The sequence below is a fragment of the Vespula pensylvanica genome, chromosome 2 (genome assembly GCF_014466175.1).
Source record: "Vespula pensylvanica isolate Volc-1 chromosome 2, ASM1446617v1, whole genome shotgun sequence".
Classification (NCBI taxonomy): Eukaryota; Metazoa; Arthropoda; class Insecta; order Hymenoptera; family Vespidae; genus Vespula; species Vespula pensylvanica.
Genome location: NC_057686.1, coordinates 11,406,395 through 11,428,967, shown reverse-complemented (window position 1 = coordinate 11,428,967; position 22,573 = coordinate 11,406,395). Strand labels below are relative to the sequence as shown.

General features: G+C 31.3%; 1 protein-coding gene and 1 long non-coding RNA gene across 8 annotated transcripts; one reads left to right on the top strand and one right to left on the bottom strand.

The window, feature by feature from the left end:
- Positions 1–4: 4 nt before the first annotated feature.
- Positions 5–20,750, bottom strand: LOC122627333. 7 transcript variants are annotated; one of them, XM_043808412.1, is made up of 14 exons: positions 20,526–20,750; positions 18,562–18,604; positions 8,172–8,322; positions 7,866–8,079; positions 7,327–7,422; positions 6,745–6,982; positions 6,338–6,636; positions 4,612–6,253; positions 4,211–4,497; positions 4,001–4,109; positions 3,548–3,890; positions 3,177–3,417; positions 2,211–3,088; positions 5–1,749 (listed from the first exon to the last, which is right to left on the bottom strand). In XM_043808412.1, the coding sequence occupies exons 1-14, from the start codon at positions 20,529–20,531 to the stop codon at positions 1,578–1,580; spliced, it is 4,719 nt and encodes a 1,572-aa protein (XP_043664347.1). In that variant the 5' UTR covers positions 20,532–20,750; the 3' UTR covers positions 5–1,577. The 7 variants fall into 7 exon arrangements, with proteins under 7 accessions (XP_043664347.1, XP_043664342.1, XP_043664343.1 ...); XM_043808407.1 differs by lacking the exons at positions 18,562–18,604; positions 20,526–20,750 and adding exons at positions 13,537–14,103; positions 16,107–16,963; XM_043808408.1 differs by lacking the exons at positions 18,562–18,604; positions 20,526–20,750 and adding exons at positions 13,537–13,910; positions 16,107–16,963.
- LOC122627334 lies at positions 19,123–20,499 on the top strand. The gene is made up of 2 exons (XR_006326834.1): positions 19,123–20,223; positions 20,344–20,499. It is a non-coding gene; the product is annotated as an uncharacterized LOC122627334 (long non-coding RNA).
- Positions 20,751–22,573: the final 1,823 nt, after the last annotated feature.

Below are 22,573 nucleotides of genomic sequence, written 5' to 3'. Positions count from 1 at the left end.
TATGTAATATTATAAACATGGATATTTTATTTATATATACATATACAAACATACACAGTTTATTATTTACGAATAATGCTGTTAAAATGGTGTGAGGCAGATATGTTTCAAGCAACTTGTTTTATCTCTTTGTAAAATGTAAAGGTACAGTACTCATAATATTGTTTTATTCACGAACAAAATTTTTAATATATTCTATTAGGGCATATCAATTTTATATGATGACAAAAAATACAAAACATAACAATATTCAAGAATGTTATACCATTTCTGCAAAAATTGTAATTCCTTCGGTAGTGGAATTTATATAATAGTTCTTATTTTTTTTAATATTTATTATCATTGCTCTCTATTTATATTAATATTTATCATACTTTTAAAATATGCTATAGGGAACGTATCACTGCGCAAAGAAATGTACAGTGATATATATGTCATTATAATAGATTTTATTTGAATACACTGTATGCTGTCACATACTAAGAAATACATGAAGCAAGTAAAAAAATGTGATTATTGCGATTCATAAGCGCACGACATGGTAATAATTTATATGCTAAATAAAACCGATATATTGATGTTTTATGAAGATTGGACGTGATTGAAATATTAAAATTACATAAAAAATCAAACGAAGTTTTTTCGCACATTCGCATCAATCAACTTATGCACCTATTTGCTATGATCACAGTTACATTCATAATATTATAAGTTATTATATTATATATGACCGTTGTGTCTTTATCATCATATTACTGTATATATGTACATTTTAGTTATAAATAGGTATATGTTCATTTAAATATAATGAGGTTTTAAAAGCTTATGACTAGCAGTACCTCTAATATTTTTTAGTCACGACCACTACCACCATCAGGGAGTGTCTTTATATAGTCATCAAAAAGAAAAATTTTTGATAGAATTAGAATTCTATCCTTTATCTATTATAACATAAAATTCTACCTAAAATTTTAAATAAATTGTTCAATTCTTAAAATAATTTTCAATCATTAATTTAATTGAAATATTTTAACATTAAAATATTGTGTATAGTAGCGGTCGTGCCTAATGCATAAAAGCGAAACAAGTAAAACAAGTGTAGCTATTATGCAAAATTAGTAATATGAATGTAATGGTAATGCGTAATAATTAGCATAATGATAAAACTAAGGGAGGTCTGGGGGTGCGCAAGTCCCAGCAGGGATCAGATCGAAAATGGGTAGACAAACGTAAAGAGTTGACCATGGCGGCCGTCAATATTGTGAAAATGCGAAGCTTTTCGCAAGGGTCCAGAAGTCGCTGCGCTGGCCAGACCAGAAATGAAAAGCGGTCGGGCTGGTTTGTCAATGGCATTATGAGTGGTAATACTATCACGAATCTATGCAAACGAAGCTTTAAACAGTGACTTCGCAAGCAACATCACTAAATTATAATTTCAAAATCATATACTATGCCTTTTCTTTAATACACTGTACATACGACACCATTTAATTAATCTTTTTTGCATTCGTTCAAAGCACATCACTTTCACTTCTTAATCAATTTACTCAAGAATCTCATTAATATCAATAGAAGGGCTAAGTCTGAATAGTATGCACACACATTCTTGGAACCAAACCTTTTCTATCACCTCTTGCACACAATAACCATTTATTATCAATTTCTAATATAACTTTCAATCTTTCACCTTCTGCAAATGAGAGATGCCCATTACTCGATGGTACCCTATTTGTAACTGTGCGAACCTCTCTGGAATCGAGATGGACGTAGCGTTATTTTACTAATCTAGGGAAAGAAAAATATACAAAAGTAAGATAAAACTGAAAAATAACAAGCGATAAATAAATCATAGAAAGAGATTGCAAACAAAACATATTATAAGCTGAATTAAAATAAAATTTTCATAAATATATTATACTAATAAACTGTGTATCTACTTTAGCAAAAAATATTACATTTTAATATAATAACATGCTATACTTTTATCACTACGTGCTTCAAATATAAATAGAAAGAAAGAAATGTGTACTATAAACTAAATTACTTTTTGTTTATATAATTTTGAATTTTATATATATATATATATATAAAACTATGTAATTCACTATTAAATCAGAATTCTCTAAATTAAAAATAGCGTATAGAAAGAGACATTCAAAAATAAAAATTAAATCGATATATGTATGTGTACGTAGAGTACTTCTACCTACTTTAGCGGTTGTTTCCTCGGAGGATTTCGTGTAACTGTATTTGGCCTTGGTAGAGATGTGGAAGCAGCTCGTCTTTGAGGAGATAGGAGATTCTTCTCTTTCGACATAACTCCATAGGATTTATAAGGTAAAGAGCTAGGTCGTGACAAATGAGCCCGCGATGTTCCGACTACGTCTTGATCTACACGACTCGTACGTCGAGTTTCTTGTATACCTTTCCCCCTTGTTTCTATTGGTTTCATTAATACTGTTTTGGTAGTTGACAATGTAACCGGTTTTTTCAAAGAAGGTATTCCAGAGATAGGAGACTTAACAGTTTTTACAGATCCTATTGCTACATTTGGCTGTTTAATAGGTGATGTTAAAAGTCGTGGTATTTTTGATTTTCCCAAATTTGCAGGTGTTCGCATAGGCGACAAGGGTAATGTCGGTCCCGATTGGTTTTTCCCAGTTTCTTCTTTTCCAACCATCAATTCCCATTTCTCTTGTAGTTTTCTAAATTTAGCTTCTCCGGTAATCGTATCTTCATCATCCATTTTAGAATCTGGACTTAATGATTTAGTAGGAATCGTTTGTTTTGTTGCTCCTCTATTCAATGGAGAATGTTCAAGGCTATCAGTATAATCTTCGGAATCTTCAGAAGCTAATTTTTCTAAACCATGCAATACTTTTGTCCCGACAGTGTTGCTAAAACGTTTTTTTACAACATTTTCAAGATCAGTTTTATGTGCAACGTTAGATTTATCGTCATAATCATTATAAACATTAACACAAGACCGCGGACGAATTTTCCTTGGACTTAATACAGTTCCACAATTGTCTGCTTTTTCAAAATGATGATCTTTTTGAAGTAAGTCAACATTTCTAAAATTTAGTCCCTGGAATAATATATATAAAAAAGTTTCTATGTAATTGTTCATTACGAGAGATTATCTGAGAGGTAACTGATTATTTGATTACACTTACATTTATATTATAATTATTCATATTACCAAAACTGTTATGTAATTGTCGATATTGGTATAAAAGATCAAGCTGAAATGGGCAAAATGCTAGAGGATGTAAAATATCTAATAAACTATCAACAACTTCTCGAACGTCGGTATTTCCTAATGCTCCGGTAAATAAACTATTACTGTTATAATGTCTCCGTAAAATCGATTCTCTTGTACATAAATATGCAAACCAAGCATCCAAAGCCCTCAAACTAAAAAAAGAAGAAATATAATATATATTTTAAATTGAGTTTAATGTATATAAAAGATATAAATATAATAATATAAATAGGACGCATAACTATAGATTTTTAATAAGATACAGTTAGTCTAAAAACTCACTTTAACAGACCAAATACAAATGCATGAAATTTAAGCATTCCCTCAGTAATAATATCTTCGCCATTAATCTTTTGGACTAACTCGTTCAATGTTTTTGTAAGGGGTCCTTGCTGAGCAGAAGCTTCAACAACTTGCCATACACTGTTTGCTATTGGACCAAAAGTAGATTGCAAATGTGGTTTTAGACCATCTGACATTATAGCATACAAAGCTGGACAGAGATTACTTAAACAAAGTTGTGCACATTCATTTTTATCATTATAATTCTGTCGACCATTAGTAGGTTCAGCATTCCAATATTTGAGTAATAAATCAACAGCTTTGCTCGTGGATGATATCATATCTGAAATAATATGAAAAAGATTTCGTTAGTATATATATAAATGTAAAAATGTTTGCATATGGATAGATTAGATATATCAATATTACAAACAAGAATTAATATTAACATACTTCTTTTTTCTTCTAAATCCACTTTGTTTTCAGGATTAATTTCTTTATTTGGATCTTGAAAGCATCTATCTTTGTTGTGCTCATTAGTTGGAGCATTTAAATTATTTGGCTGAAATTAAATGTATCACACGAATGTATTTAAAAAATCGAAATATATTTGATGTACAGGTAATATATACATGTATATGTAAAAAAAAAAGAAAATATTACCTTTTCGTCCGAGTATCGTTTTCTTTCGTGTAAAGCAAAACTGACAGTCTTTTTTTGTGATTCAGCCATATCAATATTTTTGACTACATCCTTGTTCATTCTAAGAGCTAAAAATTTTCTCACGTACGATCTCAATTTAACTTCGGGATCTTCATTATCTCCTTCGCTACTTTCTGACGATAAACCACTACGTTTTAAAAATTCTTCTAATTGCTTCACATCATCTTCGCTATTTTGAGAAGTTTCATAATCTACGTTTGTATTATTAACAACTTCGTTCAGTCTCTCTAAAATAAAATTACGTTTAGTTAACATCTCAATAAGTTTCAATAAGTTTAAATACTTTTTATTAAACTACGAATATATCTGAAGAAAAAATATACAAAATAAATTTACTTTACCTGTATTACATTTTTCCTCTGTCTCGTCAACGTCTTTTTCTGAATCAATAATTCTTCCGCGACATAATAGTTGTAAATCATTATTCATATAATATGGTTCTTGTAATGACATTCTTTTATTTGGTTCAGGACATTGATCTTCTACCTCTTCCACTCCTCCCATTTCAAACATACTGTATCTCTTACTTGTGGGAACTTTATTCTTTCTTAAGATACTTCTTGGTAAAGGAGGTCTTGGTGGTACTTTGCCATTGCAGCAATCAGACTCTCTATCTCCATAAGGTAATGAAATGGATCGTTTAGGTAAGTTAGGATAGGTCTGCTTTGCTTGATTAACAGCCCTATGCATTTTCTTATCATTGCTGACTAAACTTGCTTCAGAACTAATGCTATCATAGCGATACAGGTATAATGGATTAGCTACGTTATTAGAAAGTAGTTGCTGGTTTGTAGAGGAATCCGTCAAGATAGTAGATGAGCCTCGATACCCAGAAGATGGTTGTGTAGCAGTACTACTAGTTGAGGAAGTATTATTTGGTATAAGTTCACTTATTGGTCTTGTTTTATGTCGCATTGGAGGAGATAAACAAAACAATGGTTTTTTAGTTTGTTCATTGATATTGATATGCTCTGAAACTTCTGGCACATCATGTAATATTTTTTTATATTCAGTAGGTAAAAGGAATGTTAGCGACTCCCAATCCTTAACGTGTGAAAATCCACGTTGTTTAAGCGCATCGATATCGTTACAAGAGAATGGTCTGTTACATCTATTTGAATGTTTCCATCCTGGTTTACTTTTATCATAACATTGAGGCTTTAATGCAACATTGTCCAATTTCGTATCTTTAATATTAAGAAATGAAAGATCTGGTAACGTATAATTAGGATATATAACATAAACAGGCCTTTTATTAACTATCGTTTCCCGTATAGAAGGGCTATCTTTTTCTGCAGGTACTTTGTAAATTAGTGACGTTTGCACTTCGTTATCTTCTGTTTCGACCATTGCTTGAATTCCTGTTGTTTTAGATATTACAGATTTATTTTCCGTCTGAAAAACTCGTAAATTTTTTGTATGGCATTCCAAGTCATCCTGTGAAACTTCAAAATCTATTTGTTCGATATCACTGTCATGTACGAGTTCTGATTTAGTTATGCTTTCCGACAATTCTTCGACCGAGGCAGATGAAATCATGTCATCCTTATTTTCCTTATTGTTTGTAAAATTGTTTGGAATGTCAGCAAACTTATCTTTTTGACTTTCTACTTCTTTATTATTATAACAATCGCTACGAACCCAATTTATAGAAAAATCTTTCTCAGGAAGTGGACGAGTACATGTATTTATATTTTGTCGCTGTATTTGTGTATTCGTATTAGTTCCACTATCACTAGCACTATTGCTTGTAGGCCAACCACTATCACTGATAGAGTCAGATTGATCCAAAGTAAGACTCATTCCTTCAGCGCTCATACTCTTTTGCTTCATAAACAATTTTACTAGGCTTAAGTTTTGTAACTTTTTCCCAGAAGAAATATTTCCGCTACCATCGGAATTTTCTTCATTTACAGATCGGCTCATTGCGGAGCCTGAATTGTGTGATTGTAATGGATGGTTATTTGATTCAGCAGAATCAACCTGTAAAAAGATATATAATATAATAGTAGAATAATTTAATCTGGTTTAAATATCAACATAGAGAATTATTTTTGGAATATTTACAGAAAAGTTTAGATGAATATTAGCAGGTGATTCTTGAATTCGTGTAAGATCTGGTAGGCTTTGACTCCTTTTATTCATAGATATAGTTGTATTTCCTGTTCCATGTAAAAAATTTGGAATGGTATTGTTATTGCCCGAAGGATGTCGAGTTATAACCTTGTTCATGGAAGAATGTTTTAAATTACTCCAAGTAGTGTATATTTTAGAATCAGAACACACCATCGACGAATCTAATATATTTCTTCGCACCCCCTTTTTTTTGTAATAAGTTTCTGGTACTTCGTATGTTTCTGGTTTTTCTGTGTGAAAACAATTTTACAATTTAATATTATTTTAATGTGAATAATTTATAAGTTTTCAATAACAATATAACATTTATTTATTTTATTCATTTATTATTGATTTACCTTGATTTTCAAAATCTGGAGAACTATCAGAGTACATTGTAATACTACCTTCAAAAGCAATAGTATAATTATTTTTATTATTTGCTTGACAAGTTAACAGCATATCTTCACAGTCCAATGAATCTACACTGTAACTACCTGCTGGTGGTAGCACAGGTGTTTCTTTCACAGGAGAGAATAATAATGATGATTTGCATATAGACATTGTATCAGTTGTTGAACAAGCAGATTCTTCTCCCTTTAAATAAAAATTAAATAATGAAGATATTTATATAAGTATACATATAAATCATCCTTAATTATGTGTTTTCTGGTAGTTGGTAAGTTATTACTTTCATGCAATAAGTTCATTATCGTGATTACTGTTACACTACTGTTACACATAATATATATTATTTTTATTGGTTACAATCACTTGCACTTATATTAATCCAACAATTAACATTATTATAATACAATGCATTACAAGTTAGAATATATTAAATCTGTCCTACATATTTTTCATGGATTATAAATGGTTTCATAAAAGATTTTTGCAATGAGGTTTGAAAATTAATGGAAGTTGCACAGGTATTATCATACCTGGCTGCTGGTGTGTGGGCTGATTGAAGAACCGATGTCAAGTTTTTCCATGACGGAGCCAGATATGCTGGCATAACGTTCCCTTTGATAGTTAAACTGCCATAATAATGGAACATATTTAAAATTTAATGTGCACTAATTTTACTAGTCGAGCAATGTATTGCACATAAAATATATATTTATATTGTAGCTTTATAAGTATTTTGTTAGATGTTTCTGTATGTTTAATATGTTATATTAACTAAATATATAAATGTATATTTAAGGAATACGAATCTGGTATTTAAAAGTAGCAAATAATAATTATTTAAAACTGTTATTATATAAGGCAGCGTTGGATCATTAAAAACATTTGTACTAAACATCCTTTGAAATGCATGGTATTAATGATAAATAATAGAAATTCAAAATTAAGTATATATCAGATGTAATAATAACATAATAAAACATAGAAAAGTAAAGTAAGTATGTGCCGTGTGTACATATGTGCTATATATGTGTTAATTAAGTAATAAAATAAACATCGGAAGAATACTAACCTCTGAATGTTGGACTGGATCAGTACACATAACTGGTAAAGCGGTAAGAAGAGTGTGGATGTCTGCACTACGAAAACTTTCCATATCAATTTCTGCTAAATTAGCATCCAAATTACGAGACAAGTCATCATAATAACCCACATCTTCCCGAGAATATGATGCAGAGAGCGAAGACAGAACACTTGGATGGACATGTAATCCTCCATCTCTGTATCTGAAAGTTGATAAAATTATATCTTTTTAGAGAATGAATTTTAATAATTTTAATAACGATGCTTTATTTATTTATAAATATAATCTGTTTACCCATAATCTGTACACCACTGATACTCCACATTGTCTTGTATAAAGTCTGAACCAATAAGGTCCTGCTGCATAGAATCTGTTGCAGGATTGGAATTGCAATCCGATCCTGGTGTTTGCGGATCTTCCATGACTGCAGCTCCTTTGCCTGCACCTGGAAAATTTTAAAAGTATATAGTTTTCGTTTTCTTATATCTTCAGGATAATTGAATTAACATTAAATTTAAATTATTTATTATTAAAATATACATTAGTTTAAAATATTTAACAGTTTAAATAAAATATTAGGATGTATTAGAATATTTCATAATTTCTCTATCTGCTCGTTCATACATAATGCATAAAATTTGAATATTTAGATATTATATTTATATTATTTTCATTGATATTGATGTAAAAGGTCAAATTTATTTATATAAACGAAGACTCCATGCGATTATAAATAAATAAAAAAAAAAAAAAGAAAAAAGAAAATAATAATACAATAAAAAAGATTGAAAAAAATTCTATAGTTTGTTTTCGAAACAAAACGTAATTATGAGATAGCTGTAATACGATAATAACATCCCTCTATGCTATCTCAAATAATACGTGCATGGAGGCACGACATTAGAAACTTTTCAATCACTCCATCGTCATCAGCAAAGAATGCTCGAGATAAAAAGAGAACTTAATCCTTCGCTTAATCTTGATTTACGATTATTGTGATCAAACAACGAGTGCCACTTAACAAAAATAATTTAAATTAATAATGTAACCAAATCGAACGAGTTCAATTGCGTAGATCAGAATTAATTCTATTCGTAAATGTCAAATGTATTTTCAGATTTATGCAACAAAACATATTACTTTCTTAAAGATCATATTATCTCTGAGAATTGTCACTGAGAGAAAAACTTCCATTGCATATTATTAAATATCCCTCGCATACTTTCGTTTATGTATATGTAACAGAATTGCGTTACTCATGGTCGTCACATTGTTGCGTACCGATCGTCAAATCGATCTGTCATTGGTGTAACGAAGATGGTACATCGAATACTAAAATTTTAAGACGTATATTTTCTTGTTTGAAACGCGAAGAAGTTAATATTCCTGGAAATCGAATTAACAAGATTAAACTGGAACTTACCAGGAAGAAAATGTTAATTTGATAACATGTCGTCAAAAAATCTTGACAAATGTGGAAAGAAAAGAAAGATTTTTCTTTCGTAATACACTGTTCGCGATCGGATTACAATGCGTCGATTCTCCTTACATGGTTATCGTTCGATCGATTTCTCGCTCGTTTAACGACAAAGATGAACGACATATCTTTTTAAGGCCACGATCGGATTGATCACGCTCCTTTCCTGCTCCGATTCGACAATGCCAACGACGAGACACTGATAAGAACGTCTCTTATTTTTCTCCTCCTTCCCGCCAACACCGCAGCCGTATATCGTCACGATAAAATGGGTATGGCAGTATCGTGACGTCATCTCGAGCTTTACCAATCATCGTATAGAATAAATAGCTAAATGTTTTGCGCGCCAATTTTGAAACCATTTGAATTCGAATTTTCTTCAAATCTCGTAAGTATGCGAGTAATTCTTTAGGCACGTGAAAAATGTATATGATATTATTCATTGTTATTAAATTACAGATAATTTCATATATAATATAGATAGTTTCTTTAATACTTTATGAAAATTGTTAAGATTTTTGTAAGAATGATATAGACTTGTTTATTATATTGCGTTTACGTGGGAAACGTAAGTCTTCGCTTTATGAGATAGTCATTGCCTCATTATTTCGTATGGATTGTATATAAATATTTGTCATGCCTCAGTAAGAACTTAAAGAAGCAAAAATATGCGCCATTCGTAAGCCGGAAATATCAATCCTTATTTGTGACGTCAACTCTCTCGAGTAGTTTTCTATCTTTAGCTTTCCTATATATTCCGATCTAATAATTAATAATCAATAACTAAAATCATTCGATAGTAAAGATGCCAGTTTTTGATTATTAAATAATAAATAAATAAAAAAATTGATAATTTCTGTACATAAAAATTTTAATTACTTATATTAAATAATTAACGTTTTGAATATTTCATACATGATCATTAAAGATTTATATTGAATCACAATTCAAGAAATAATGCAATGTATTGAATAAATGCAAAAAAGCATTATTACTAGCATAGCATGATTTTATTTTTGAATAACGTTCATATCGTATATACAATAATGTAAAACTACGTTTACGTTCGTCAAATGACTTAATAATGTGCAGCAAATCTTTGGCTAATCTTTGTTATTCGAGAAAAATTCGAAGATAAAATCGAAGTTTTGAAAATAGGAATTGATACCTGAAGAAATTATTATCCATTTCATCGCCGTGGCCGCGGCGAATTGGTTTTGCGTCTAGTATTTACACGCGATAAATGCTAACCGAAAACACCCATTTCTTCGACCATATGGTGACGAGTTGCCTGTCACTTACACTACTGTTAGAAATTCATTTTAACTGCGCCTATGGAGCATGATCGCTCATGCGGCGCATGTGCGCTGTAGGATTGAATGTAAAGGGTGGGCAAATGGAAGTCAGATACAATCGAATGTATATATGTATGTATGTCTCGGCTTTAAAGACCCGAGTGGTTTCGCTCGATCGAAGCTTTGATTCTTGATCCAATGATCAAGCGTTATACGTATGAATTGTATATACATTCGTTTCTTAGTTTTAATGTCGTCGTTCTTCTTTTATATATTTTTTTCATTCTTCCCTTCTCTCTTTCTTTCTCTCTCTCTTTTTTTCTTCCTTTTTCTCTCTGTCTTTCTCTCTCTCACACATATCCTCGGAGTAATTTATTAATGTATGAAAAATAATAAATTTCTAGATCAATTTTTGTTACATATACGTACGTGTAAGAATTTTTGAAATAAATTCACTGTCCTGCTGTTTCTTCGATGCCAAACAAACAACTGCTGATTCACTTGTTTTCAAAAATATCTGAACGTTATTTATTGTTAGTTTATTTTATTGTTATGTTCTTGCGATTTTTCCTTGTTGTTTGAAAAAAAAAATGAATAAATTGATTGTTTCTAATCGAATATTATTGCAAACAAGTATAAGTGTTCGGTTATTAATGTTCTTACTAATGATCATGTTCGGTATTATTCATATATTTTTGTTATTGTTGTTATTTCGTTAATTTGTTTTTTATTAATTTGTTATTTTTGTTATTTTCTTAAACTTCTCCTTTAACATTTTTTTTTAATTTAATTATATGTAGCATATACGTATGCCATATACATACATGGACACACACATATGTACGAGATATATAAAACATAATTTTTTAACGGTAGAAAAGATAAGGAAATCTATGGAGTAGTTTATCAATAATTCAGTATTGAATTAAAATGGTTTAAAAATTTAGTAAATATATGAAGTAGTTAGCCAATGGACGACTCTAAGAATAAAACAAAAGAATGAGTCAATAATTGTTGAGGGTCAATAAAAATCATTGGACTCATAACTTTGTTTTATTCGTAGACTCGTTCGCTGATTAAATTATAATCAGTACTAAAGATGACTATAGTTATTGTTGAACGCTCGCTATGTACTAAAAGTAACTGTAATCACTCGACAAAATTTTCTTTGAATCAAGAACTCTACGTGAACGTAGCATATCTTGAAGTATCCTCATTTATAATAGTTCTATATTAATGTCATATAACTTCAATAAGAAACTATTAATTTGCATAATATGACAAAGTATCGGATGTTACGTTCTGCGGTAAAGTACACTCACGATTCAACTGTTCCGTATAGCAATAGCGTACTAGCGGTTAACTTCGCCGTTAATTACAAATTAAATACATTTTTAAACGATCGTATATGGAACAAACCTTGGCCTTTTTTTATATTCAGCATGATGTATTGTATTTTGAATATACGACATACGCTTTTGGCGATGGTACGTGCTAAGAATATTAATGCGATCGATTAAACATGGTTCAGTTTAATTTTTTCGCGATTCATTCTACAGCAGCGGACTTCTGTCTTAGGGAAAAAAGAAAAAAAAAAAAAAAAAAAAAAAGGAAAAAAAAAATTACAATATAATTTTTCGCGTCGACAGTACCGAGGGTGTAAGATAATTTTAGCAGCAAGTAAAATGCCGAAGAAGAAGTCGGGAGCCAAATTTCGCGAGTCGTTGCAAAATTTCACGTAGGTATGCAAGCATGAAACATGATACGAGAATTTCGTAAATCTGTTATTTTATCGCGCTTAATAGTTATATTGTGTATAATGTTTTACAAAAGATAAATACAAGATTAGATAAATGATAAATGAATTTATCATTGATTTTTACGAATTGAATGAAGTGAATGAAGTTTACAAAAATTGTATTAAATGTTTGTTTAATTGATTTTAAATGTAAATTTATCGACGATATTTCTCAATTTCTGTACGATTTAATTATATTTTCAATTCTCAATGCTTCTATTAATCGGTGAGTTTTTCTTACTACGAAGATGACTGACAAAAGACCACGGTTTGAAAATATCATGCGTAAAGAAGAAAAGGAAGCATTCTTTTGACTGTCCTTCGAGAAAAGAAAGGGTGTTTTTAAAGGGAAAAGACTCTCTCTCTCTTGGAGTGCGAGAAGTAAAATAGTAGTAGTCCTCTATTTATAGCAAAAGAAACGTATGCAAGAGAAGCTTGTTATATATACAAAGTCTATCATGGCTACAGAGAAAGAAAGAGAGAGAGAGAGAAAGAGAAAGAAAGAAAGAGGAGAGAGAGAGAGAGAGAAAAAAAGGAAGGAGAAAGAGAGAGAGAGAGAGAAAAGGAAGGAGAGAGAGAGAGAGAGAGAGAGAGAGAGAGAGAGAGAGAGCGAAAAACACATCTGTAGAGGTATTTGAACTGTTGAAAAAAGATCGTCTAGAATTTCACCATATGCTGTCTCTGCGTAGCCGAGGGCGTTGCAGATCGTTACTTAAATCATTAGAGATGCGTTCGTGTTGAAACGTTTGATCCCTCGTATCCGACATCTCTAAGGATACAAATACAAACTTTTATTTCAGGTATACCTCGTTAGAAATCGTGTGATCGTTTAGACATTTCACTGAGAAGATATGTCAACGTAAAGTAAATATAGAATTAGAAACTTCATCTATGCTTGAAAAGAATCCAAAAAACTGTGCATATAAAGAGACAAGAAGTATGATTCACTTGATTAAATCAAGCATTACGAAGAGAAGCGTTTCTCGTTTGGCACGAATAAGAAAACGGATTCTTGTAAGATTTGTAACGCTTGAACAAAAAAAAAAGATTTTTAAATATACAATTAACAATAAATCTACGTGTTCTTACATTGTCTTTGGAGAAAGTACATGCATTTATCGCATGGAACTCGATAATAATTCCAATCCTGTCGTTTGTGACAGGATAAGGAGGGTGATTGTTGTTGTTCATGTTGTTGTTGCAACGGTGGTGATGGCGGTGGTCTTTTTCGTGACCGTTGTCGACGTCGCGATGGTTGAAGTGACGGACTCACGCGACCAGCAGAGAATTCTGCTATCTTCATGATGACGCACAGCAGAAGCACTATCATCATTTGTCAATCTTTGCGGTTTTGTCGTTCTAGCACTTTTACAGCATAGCGATACTTTTCTCACTAGCGTACATCACATCGGGTTACACTCGTCACGTTTCCTTTATGCTCTGTCGCTACACGACATCAAAGTCTGTGCCAAAACGCGGTTTTTCAAATACTGTTTTGCACTTTTTCCCTATCTCTCTGTTTCTCGTTCTCGTTTTTTCTTTTATTTTTTACATCGTGTTCCACTTCATACACGGAAGTTCGCTCAAAGACCGAAGTAACATTGTAACATTACACTTCACTCTTTCCTTATACTTACTTTATACTATTTGTTCTATCTAATGGAATGAAATGAAAAAGTTTCGATGTTAATTCATTTATAGTTTTCCTCTCGGTAAGTTGTTTTATTTCTTGCAATCCAAAACGGTACTAAACTCTCGTATTCGTCCGATGATACTTATTGCTGATGCGTGAATGCCTGTGGGTTTACTTATCGCGTGGGTTAGACCCTGTTTTGCCTTTACGAGACGACTTTCCGTCGAAGAATATCGGGAAAATTTTGAAACCGGGTTCTGTTACCTCTTCTGTGCGTATAATTGAGTTGAAGGCGGTAAACATATCATTAATTTTTTTTTTGACGTCTCTTCTAACATATATTCTTTATTCGTATCTATCGGAACTCTTTCGTTTTACGAATATGATCTTTCATGCTTGAACTTTTGTTAATAATAACTTTTTTTTTTATCTCGAAGATAATTCTGAACATTCGAATAAATAACAAATAAGCGCTTGAAAAACGTAAATAAGCAACTATCAGATACGATGACTCACTGTGGCATAGCTATTCGTCATTATTTAATTTTGAAAAGAACATTTCCTTTGAATAGAGTTTACGATAACGTTTTTAATAATGTACGTCGTTCTTTGTTAGATAGTCGTTAAGTGTATGCAGCTTGGAACGTGACCTTCGTTGTCAATAATGATATGATTTATAGCACGTCATAGAACTGTTTCCATCTACTTTTGTTGTGTTATTAAAACAACTGCGTAAGATAACGATTAAAAACAAAAACCATCTACTGTAATAATTACAAAAAACTTATGATTTTGAACTAAGAATATCGGATTTATCGTTGGATTACGGAGAAATCAAAATCAAAATGTCTCTTTATCGGTATGAATAAGCTTCGGTGACAGTTTCGATAAAAATTTTTAACGCGTAATGGTACGAAAATAATCGTGATAAGGCGACGCAATAATGTATCGTTTTAAATTTGACCGAATTCAAAATGAATGCAATGATGTAAATATCTTTCGCGAATAATATCAAATAATTAAGAAAGCAGTTGATTAAAATATATAGAATGAAATTATTCTATATATAAGGATTACTCTAAGTCAAAAAAATACAAACGGGATATACGTCCGTATAGTATTCCATTTTGGGCGCCGTACTAACTGCCAGCGAAGATAGTAATAATAGTTGCGTCAGTCGATACGTTCAAGCGCTTAAATTACAACAAGTGGCGAAGCAATTGTTTCGAGTTAATCGAACGTTCGAGTATAATAACGAGGGTTCGTCGGAGCGTAGATCGTACTAAATTTGGACGTTACTTTTTGTCAAACTGATCGTTCGAGAATCGACGATTCTGAATCATCCGTTTGATCGATAATCCGTATAATAGAAGTTTAATTCGGCATAATTACTTAGTGAATTTTAATTCTTTCGCATTGAAATCTTGATTACTATCTGTTAATTTAATTGTATTTTATGATGCATGAAATAGAAAGGAAAGATATGCTTTATACTCCTAATCCGTAGAGTTAGAATGTTTTTACGAAATAATTGAAAGTATTTGATTCATTATATGACCGAAAATAAATCCGACTAATGGAATACTCCTATTAAAAATTATTACAACGGGAAACAATTCATTTTCCCAGTTTCGAAAGGAGCTATTTTTAACTAAGATCCGGTAGTTATAATGTCGTATGTTAAGAAGGTCAAGAATTAATTCAAAATTCATTTCTCATTTTCTATATCGACTTCAACAGTTTTCTTTTCTTTTCTTTCTTTTTTTTTTTTAATGAACATTTTACACGTATAGCGAAAAAGGTATGAAAGAAAAAAGTATGAAAGAAACGTTTCGACGAATTTTTCATGACATCATGAATGAGTCACACATCAACTATTATAACTTTCAACTATACTGGAAAACAGAAGAGAAAAAGAAAGAGAAAGAGAGCATTGAAATGTTCAGTTATCGTCGTGAGATAGTTTTCTCGGAGACGACGGACCGAAATTTCAACGCCCTCGGTTGATTATAATGGAAACACTGACAGAACTCGAAGGAGAAACATCTGGCGAACTTCAAAATTCCAGTAGTCCCTTAACTCCTTAAGTATCGGAGGCTGTTTCTAGGAGACGTTTATCAGAGTTAAAAAAGTCGATCCATGCGTTAAACGCACTACGGTGCTCCGCGATCTCCAGGCGAGGAGATACCGAACGTTTGATTTAAACGACGTCCATTAGACAAAATTCTCGTATCCGTTTAGTGCGTGGGTGCAGCCGGCGTATCCGTCACAGTGCAGTAAGTCGTCTTTGGTCTACGCACTAAACGCGCACTAAACCCGCACTAAAAACGTGCACATATAGAAACTTAACTCATAATGAATATCTATATGTGTACACACTATCTATACACACACTTCCAAAGTAGATATAAAATAAAGCACGTAAAGAAATAAAAACGTCAAGAACGTTTTTTAACAATATCTTTTATCCGTTTACTAAGAATAAAAAAGAGAGAAAGATAGAAAGGCGAATACTTTAACACTGATTCGAAAATGTCAAAAGCACTCGAAGTTTATCGTAATCCGCTTTGGGTATACACGCTTTTCCCAAAGGGTTTCTTATCTGTTGTTACTTAACGGAGAGGAGTATTCTACTACCGTTTCCTCTCTCTTTCTCTCTTCCTCCTTTCTTTCTTTCTTTCTTTCTTTCTTTCCTTCTTTCTCTAGACACGAGTTTCGTGTTTATTTCGGTGGAAATCGTCTTCTGGACCACGGTCTGAGTCAGACTGCCCTAGCGGCGTGCGTCCTGCGCGGGAGAGCTCTTGCACACGGCACGACACGACGCGGAGTTTAATCTCTATTAATAAATACTCGGTGTGTCTGGTCCCTCCGGCCGGAATAGAGAGCACAGAACAAGAGTAAGAAAGATGGAGACAGAGAGAGCGAGAGAGCGAGAGAGAGAGAGAGAAAGAGAGAAAGCTAATCCGTATAGCGAAATGCAGGAGTACTTTCAAGGATCTCTAATTTTTGAATGCACCACACCACCTGTTTTATCAATCTATACGATGCTACAGAGAAGCGTTATACTGCAATGTAGTATTGCTGAGGATAAAGTAAATCTCGATAATAAAAGGGTGCTTTAAGAGGACATAGCGGGATCTGAGAAAAAAGTACCTCCTTGAAAGAGGGATGAACATGCTAAGGGAGAATCATAATGCAAGCCTTCTATCGTTTTTTAATATGCGTTAGTCATCCGGGAAACGATGACGTAGCACTTATGGGGATCGAAAGTCGACGTCACTCGAGATATGTTCCTTTTCTTTTAATTCCTTTTTGCTCGACTTTCTGCTCACGTCGTAACTATCGATCTTTCGATATCTGTTTTTCTTTTTCTTTTTCTTTTCTGTTTCATTCCTGTTGCTCTACGAGATTCTCCTGTGTATCTTGTTTAATGTATTTCCTGAGAGATTTGTACGAGATATTTATGTATTTCACTTGTTTCCAATCTACTATATATTATGTATATATATATATATATGTATATACCTATGCGATAAATCATCGAGACGATGTCTGCTAATTTTTTTTTGATCGAACAAACTGAGATACCATCACCGGCGAAAGTCCTTCGTACTTTTTCATATTTTTATAATGCATCGACTTTTCGAATCCCATATCAATTAATATCTATCTGACTTTATGTTAACATCATAAATAATTATGCAGGATGATATTGCATGGGCCACAATCGCCTTGAATATGTAAATGCGAATGTGAATTCGCGACTTGTTATATAAGTGTACAACGACCTTAACACTTATTGATTTTCACCATACAGGTTCCTTGCTACAGTAACCGAGGACAAAACTAGTTCGTTAACTAGAAACGATAACAAATTTTTCTTCATTTATGAAGTTTCATTTCTATCAGTGTTTATTTTATCAAAATAGAAAAATTTTGCAAACTGACGACATAAAAAAAAGTCAATTTTTTTTTATATATAACGAATAATAAGGAATAAATATGTATGTTCGTAGTTGATAAATTTTTGAATGTATTTGAAATAAATATTTATAAAGAAAAGTTTTGGGTGTTTGTGAACGCATGTTTTGATATACAATGAGCAATAAAGAAATAGTTCTAGCAGCAATGATTATCATTCATCGATTTGAAACTTGGAAAACAGAAAAGTAATGTTCCCAATTGTAAAAGTAATCATACTGGCCATTGTAATGACCCTGTTTAGAAGAAGGATACCGTTGATGAGTAAAGATATATTTGTCAGTATCGATTTCCAATACGCTTGCACCTATATAAGGGAGAACCATCGTCTCGAATCGGAATGATAAAAGCTTCGTGTTTATTTTTTTTTATATAGTTGAGAAATAAATGATTCTTTCTTTTTTTTTTGCTCAGGGTCATTCTATTTCATCATTCCGATCGAGTCATTTTGTCTTTTAATGATCGATCTAAAATAATCTGTAGAAACGAATTTTACTTACCGATACGTTCTCCGTTGCTGCGGACAATATCCGTTGCCAGGGCCTACAAAAGATAAAATAAAATCGAATTAATTAATGAAAATATTTACATATTTATGTATATCAATCATTCGTTGTGTGAAAATTTGTTTATATTTTTTCTATTGAAAACGTTTTATGTGGCGCCAGTAATTCTGATTTGTTGATGTCTTTCATAGTTTCCGACTCGCGAATCGTTGCTTTATTTTCAGCCGTTTATATACTCGAACAGGAGGGGTTAGTATTTTTGGACGAATCATAGTGCATTTCCTCTCCGTGACTCAAGAGTCACGATCCATTTTGTTAGGAGACTAGAGTTAGAAAAGAGTCGTGTTCTTATTAGAATCTCGCATAAGCTAAGTAAAATGTTTAATAATGATGGATGATCAGAAAGAGGATTGAAAAGAGAATGTTAAAAATCTTATCTATTAAAAAAAAATCAGAAACAAATATCTTTCATATAGATTTATGTTATATATTTTTTGTATTTGTTGGAACATTACGAGTAAAAGTAAAGTAACCATTTATTTGTTCCATTTTCGGAGTATTTGTGAACGTATTCACAGCAAACTTCTACATTATTCTTATTTCTAAAGATTACAAACTAGGGATTGAACGGCGTCCAACGTTCGCGTGAGAAGTTTATGGAGTGTATAGTCAGAAATCTTTATGGATTTCACAGTTGCAAGTATTTTACGACGTTGCTCGCGCGACTAGTTCTGAAATAGTAAATCGTTTAAAAATCCACGGTAATATATTTATTTCGTTTATTTGCTGCTATCTCTCTAGGTGTTGAATTATAATTGGCTCTAAGAAGGACAAAACAGACACGGAATAAAACAGAATGGTACTCGGAGTCACCTTTACGACCAGCAAAAGTAACGAAATTGCATAACTTTAAGTGTACTAAGAAAATGAGGCCACGAGATTCTAATAAGCGTAACTATACAGCGGTGAATGATAAAACGTGCGCATCTCTTGTCTTACGTGCCATTGAATACTCTAAAATTTCTTCAAATTTAAGCTAAGATACAAATTTGTATTTTGTTATTGTCTTATTCAATCGTAAAATAAAATTGTTAGAGGATAAGAGTTATCCGATTAATTTCATCTTTGGATATGTATACGTTCGATTAATTTTTCAAATAACAAATTTCTTATTTAAAAATATTCTCCTAAAATAGAAGTCTGTTTGTGAAAATGAATAAACTATTAAATTTTTAAAAATGCAACAGAAAATTCTATGGATTTGTAAGACTACCGGACATTCTAATCGATAAACGCATATTGCGCGTTATGAATCTAACGACTTCTAACATTTCTTGCGAAAATAATCATTAACTTTTCGATGGGTTTATGTAAAAAAAAAAAAAGAAAAAGGGAACAACCCTCCGTTTTATGGTAAGAGATTATTCTCAAAGATACTGGCTGAAAATACATTAAAAGGCGCGCACGTCGGTGACGAGATTAAAGGTAACCTTCTCATCGATTTTCAGTCTTCAAGGGTCAACGACGTATTACGTGCATAGAACTAATACAAGTGAATTTCGCAAAATATTTCTCCAAAAAGATTATACCAAGAAGTAAAAGAACGACTTGAAAATTGAAAAAAAACAAGGACGATAAATCTTTATTATAACGAAGGTATAATATTACTATGATTGTTTGTTCACGTTAAGTCAATAAGAATAAATCATATTATACTAATATTCTGTTAAAAAAAAAGACTATTGCTCATTATCTTTATATGTCTTAACATGCAAGGACATAGAAACGCCCACGCGATGTGCTAGTAAGTAGAGCCAGTCGATATCAGAGAAGGTAAAACAGGAGAGAAAGAGAGAGAGAGAGAGAGAGAGAGAGAGAGAGAGAGAGAGAGAGAGAGAGAAAGAGAGAGAGAGAGAAAGAGAGAGAGAGAGAGAGAGAAGAAAAATCTTAGTACTTACGTTCATGTTGTAGATACAGCTGACAGTCGATTCACGAAACACTCACTTACACAAATTTGACGATATCTCGATAACATTTCACAAACGTTTTCACTGACTTATGATCAAACGATATTATTGACTTATGCACATGACACTCGCAGAAATTGTCACAGGGAAATGCTTTCGAGAACGTGTATTCTCTCTGAGTAACTCTGGAGCGGAGAGCCCCTCCCTGACTGCAACTACCCCCTGTTTAATATCGAATGCGCATGCTTCGATTTCGGGCTGATGTTTCGGGCTCGCAAAAGAGGGTTTGATCACGCTCCCTTACGATCATCCTCAAAATTACATTTGTCTTAAGTCTAGTAAAAATCAAATTCAAAAAACTATTATAAGATCTCTTTCTTTGTAAATTTTCCCATTCTTAAAATCATCCCTTAAAACATACTAATGTCATACAATATTTTTCTTGTAATTAAATCACGATATAAATATATTTACAAAAAAGAAATACTTATCTTGAATTTCCAAGACTTGAATTCCTTATATCTAAAATAGCGAAAACAAATATCTAGTATACGTCGATCTTTTATTTGAAATAAGGCGCACAGTATTTATAACTGTGATTAGATTTTACTTTGTATACTTTTTATATTAAATTGTAATTTTCTTTTTTAATTTATTTAAATAAATCTTAATTGTATATTATATATATATATATATATATATATATGTATATATATGTGTATATATATAGTTTGTATAATGTTTGAAGTAGCTTTTTTTAACAATTTTTATTTCACAAAATATAATTTCGTTTTTTCGATAAAAAATATCCGAAATACACAATGTAGAGAAATAAAAATTACTTTTATATTTTATCATATATATATATATATATATGTCTGTGTGTGTGTTAAACTTTTTAATTTTATTCTTATTTATATTTTTGGCATTTATATTTTTTTTATTTTCTCGTAAAAATGGTGCAAAATAGTGTCACGATTCTAAGACGGCTTTATATTGATTTTCTTAGCTTTGAAGTTTCAGGCCGGAAGTCTACTTACTTCGAATCTTCTTTAAATTGCAGATAGATGTCAGGCAGTTATGGCAGAAAAAACTAAAAGATATTTTGAACAGTGTGAATTCGTCAAAAGTTTTTTTAATATAAACTTATTTTTAGAGGATATTTATCACACGCGCGTATTTAACTCTATTTTTAAATTATGAGAGTAATATACTTAATTAATTCGATATATTTTGAACAATAATTATTAATATTCGATGTTTACTAGAAAAAAAAGACGATATAATTTTATTTCTCGTAAATTTCAAAGGCACAATTATGTGTCAACCAATCATGACACGTATATAGCATTGTTGATGCTGATTGGTTAAGAAAATTAATTTTCGGGACGGGAAGTAAAATTTAGCTTTTTTCATCAAAAGCGGTATATTTATAGGTAAGATAGTTAAACAAAATAATATTAAATAACGACTGTTAATATGCGATAATAATAAATAAAAATGCATATATATAATTTTTGAAAAATATCATAAGAATGGAATAATATAATCTAAAAAATACGTTTCTATTTTAAACGTATCATTTTTATATTCTTTCTATATAGATGTTGTTAATTTTTTATTATATTTTAGATAAAAGTAAAAGCACCTGATTTGTTATATGTTTTTATAACAAAATAGGTTATAAATGAATTAACAAATTTGAAGATTTGTAAAGTTCAATTTTTATTTGTACTAGTACTTTTTATGGGTACAAAATAAATAATTATATAAAAAATATAAATCATCTAATAACTATATATTATGCATAAATTATAATTACTATATGTATATTAGATGTAATATTATATAATTTTGTAATATATATGATGTAAAAAGATATTCTGGGTAATCTATTTTGAAATATTAATCTGATTTTTTCTCTTTTCCTTTTTTTATCTATATGATAAGTAGTGGTTATTTACAAATTTTACAAATATATTAAAACATTGTGCGTTTTCTTTCTTAAACATATAGGATATGAAACTATATTTATAGAA

Excerpts from the sequence above, each read along its gene's own strand:
- LOC122627333 (XM_043808407.1), bottom strand. The coding sequence starts at position 13,780 with ATGATGATAGTGCTTCTGCTGTGCGTCATCATGAAGATAGCAGAATTC. Across the intron at positions 6,983-7,326 it reads GCCCACACACCAGCAGCCAG|GGAGAAGAATCTGCTTGTTC; the intron begins GTATGATAATAC and ends TTTTATTTAAAG. Across the intron at positions 3,891-4,000 it reads GGATTTAGAAGAAAAAAGAA|ATATGATATCATCCACGAGC; the intron begins GTATGTTAATAT and ends ATATTATTTCAG.